The sequence below is a fragment of the Sinocyclocheilus grahami genome, unplaced genomic scaffold, assembly GCF_001515645.1.
Source record: "Sinocyclocheilus grahami isolate Dianchi unplaced genomic scaffold, SAMN03320097.WGS_v1.1 scaffold1679.1, whole genome shotgun sequence".
NCBI classification, from domain to species: domain Eukaryota; kingdom Metazoa; phylum Chordata; class Actinopteri; order Cypriniformes; family Cyprinidae; genus Sinocyclocheilus; species Sinocyclocheilus grahami.
Window position 1 is genome coordinate 120,363 of NW_015506858.1, and position 2,583 is coordinate 122,945.

At 44.1% G+C, this 2,583-nt stretch overlaps 1 protein-coding gene across 1 annotated transcript in view; it reads left to right on the plus strand.

Moving 5' to 3' along the window:
• The window catches only part of LOC107572004 (atlastin-2-like), an 8,871-nt gene extending 6,921 nt beyond the window's left edge, over window positions 1-1,950 (plus strand). The window contains exons 3-7 of the mRNA XM_016258411.1: window positions 120-247; window positions 323-379; window positions 827-898; window positions 972-1,420; window positions 1,617-1,950. Coding sequence (XP_016113897.1) covers window positions 120-247; window positions 323-379; window positions 827-898; window positions 972-1,420; window positions 1,617-1,698 — 788 coding nt within the window. The 3' untranslated portion in view covers window positions 1,699-1,950. The remainder of the gene's footprint in view (window positions 1-119; window positions 248-322; window positions 380-826; window positions 899-971; window positions 1,421-1,616) is intronic.
• The last annotated feature ends 633 nt before the right edge of the window (window positions 1,951-2,583 follow it).

The window sequence follows — 2,583 nt, forward strand, 5'->3', positions numbered from 1 at the left end:
TGTCTGTCTGTGTGTGTGTGTGTCTGTCTGTGTGTGTGTCTGTCTGTGTGTGTGTCTGTCTGTGTGTGTGTCTGTCTGTCTGTCTGTGTGTCTGTCTGTCTGTGTGTGTGTGTGTCTAGACATCGATGAGGAATTCAAGAGGGAGCTGGTGAATCTGGTGCCTCTGCTTCTGGCTCCTGAGAGTCTGATGGAGAAGGAGATCAGCGGCTCTAAAGTCACGTGTCGAGATCTGCTGCAGTATTTCAGAGTAAGACACACTTCTCCTCCGCGTCTCCATCGTTCAGATGCCTGCTGGGATTGACCGTGTGTTTCTCTGTCGCAGGCCTACATGAAGATCTATCAGGGCGAAGAACTGCCGCATCCCAAGTCCATGTTACAGGTACAGACAGAATATCAGTTTGGCCCAATCTGAGGTCTATCTATGCATAAGGCCCTTTGATTTTGGTTATGTGCAGTTACAGAAATATATTGCTACTGTGCAACAGAATGAACTTCTCAAAGTAATAATAAAAACTTTATTCATTTATTACAGTTTAGTTAAAATTTTAGAAAAATTAAGACCGAAAACGTGTAATTAAAACATGTAAATAAATTAATTTGTGAACAAATAAAACACATTTTTTTAGGGTCCTTCATGTGTCGTTTTTTGAGAGGATCAATCTCAGAATGCTTTGTGATAAGCTCCATGAAATCTTTCATTATTATAGATATTAGGATTCCCACATGTCCTGAGGGCATACAATTATATTAAATGGTATCGTGTGTGAGTCAGGGTTTTCTGGGATTGATCGTGATGTGAGTGCTGTGTGTCTGTCGTGTGCCGCAGGCGACGGCTGAAGCGAATAACCTGGCCGCTGTAGCAGGAGCGAAAGACTCGTACAGCAGGAGCATGGAGCAGGTACGTCTCTCACCTGATCACGTGATCTCTCGGCTGTGACGCCCGTGACACACGCGTGTTCTCCCGTCTGCAGGTGTGCGGTGGAGACAGGCCCTACATGTCTCCGGCGGATCTGGAGCGCAGTCACGAGGAGCTGAAGCAGAGCTGTGTGCGTCAGTTCCGCGGCGTGAAGAAGATGGGCGGCGAGGAGCTCTGCCTCCGCTATCAGGAGCAGCTGGAGCAGGAGATCGACGAGGCCTACGCCAGCTTCCTCAAACACAACGATGGGAAGAACATTTTCTTCGCGGCGCGCACGCCGGCCACGCTGTTCGCCGTGATGTTCGTCATGTACGTGGCGTCGGTGGTGACGGGCTTCGTGGGTCTGAGCCCTGCGGCGGCGCTGTGTAACCTGCTGATGGGCCTGGCGCTGCTCTCGCTCTGCGTCTGGGTCTATGTCAGATACTCCGGGGAGTTCAGAGAGCTGGGCTGCTTCATCGACCGGCTGGCAGAAACCCTGTGGGAGCAGGTGCGTATGCACACAGACAAGCTCTGGTTTGCAGTTTCCCCCACTTGCATCTCTCAACCAGCTGTACTGAAAACATATTTTATGACCTTTCTAGATTTTATGATTTCGTCAGATTCAGTATTAGGGCTGGGCAAAAAAAATTTACTTTTTGATTAATCGGTTTTTTTTTTAAATGACGTCGATTCGATATCTATGTTTTCCGGTATTTATTTCGATCGACGTTCAAAACCGGACAGAGAACTCAGGAAACACCTTAAATACACAAGACATGACGAGAAACACCTGGGATCAATGAACATAATAGGAACAGGAAACATGAAGGACCATATATGGGCATGGACATAACCTGGAGCACGTGGGGAAGCACATTTTCTGTTTTGAATTTTTAAAAATCACAGCTTCATCGGAATGGTGCGAAACTCTGTGACTTTTATGGCGTTTGGAATGTGAACACACAAAAACATGGAGGGCATGATTCGAGCAGGCTAAGTGGTCGTTAAACAAATAGTCACACTTGTACTCTTCAGTCAAAAATGACCGACCATAGGAAATGAATGGGAAATCGGCAAAAACTAAAAATTCTGAGAATCTACAAATCTGACACAATGCAGATAAAAGTACACGGCAATGACAGCGTGAAACTCTAAAACATCAAAAGTGCAAAACCAACACATCCACTCACACACACACACACACACACACACACACACACACACACACACACACACACACCTTTGAACTGGTGTGACTGTAACATAGCAAATATGTAAAATAAAAGCAATAATTCAACTACAATGCAGTAAAAAGTGGACGGCAATGAAGGGGTTACACTCTAAAACATCAAGAGTGCAAAACAGACACACACTCTCTCTCACACACACACACACACAAACAAACATACACAATTATACACACTCATATTAATTAGTATGGCTATAACCATATAGCCATAACGAGTCAGAAAACTTAAGTGTGAAATCAAATCAGGCCCAGAAGGATTAAGCTCTGATAAAACATTTCTGTTCATTTTTGTTACATTTTTATAGAATTGTAATGTTTTGTGTAACAAAATGCTTGGTTTGACTGTAGTAATAATAATTCAAAAACTGACTCTTCAAATCAACATTTTTACAAAAAGTTGTCTTTGAGAATGTCTAAATATATATCCAAACCCACAACT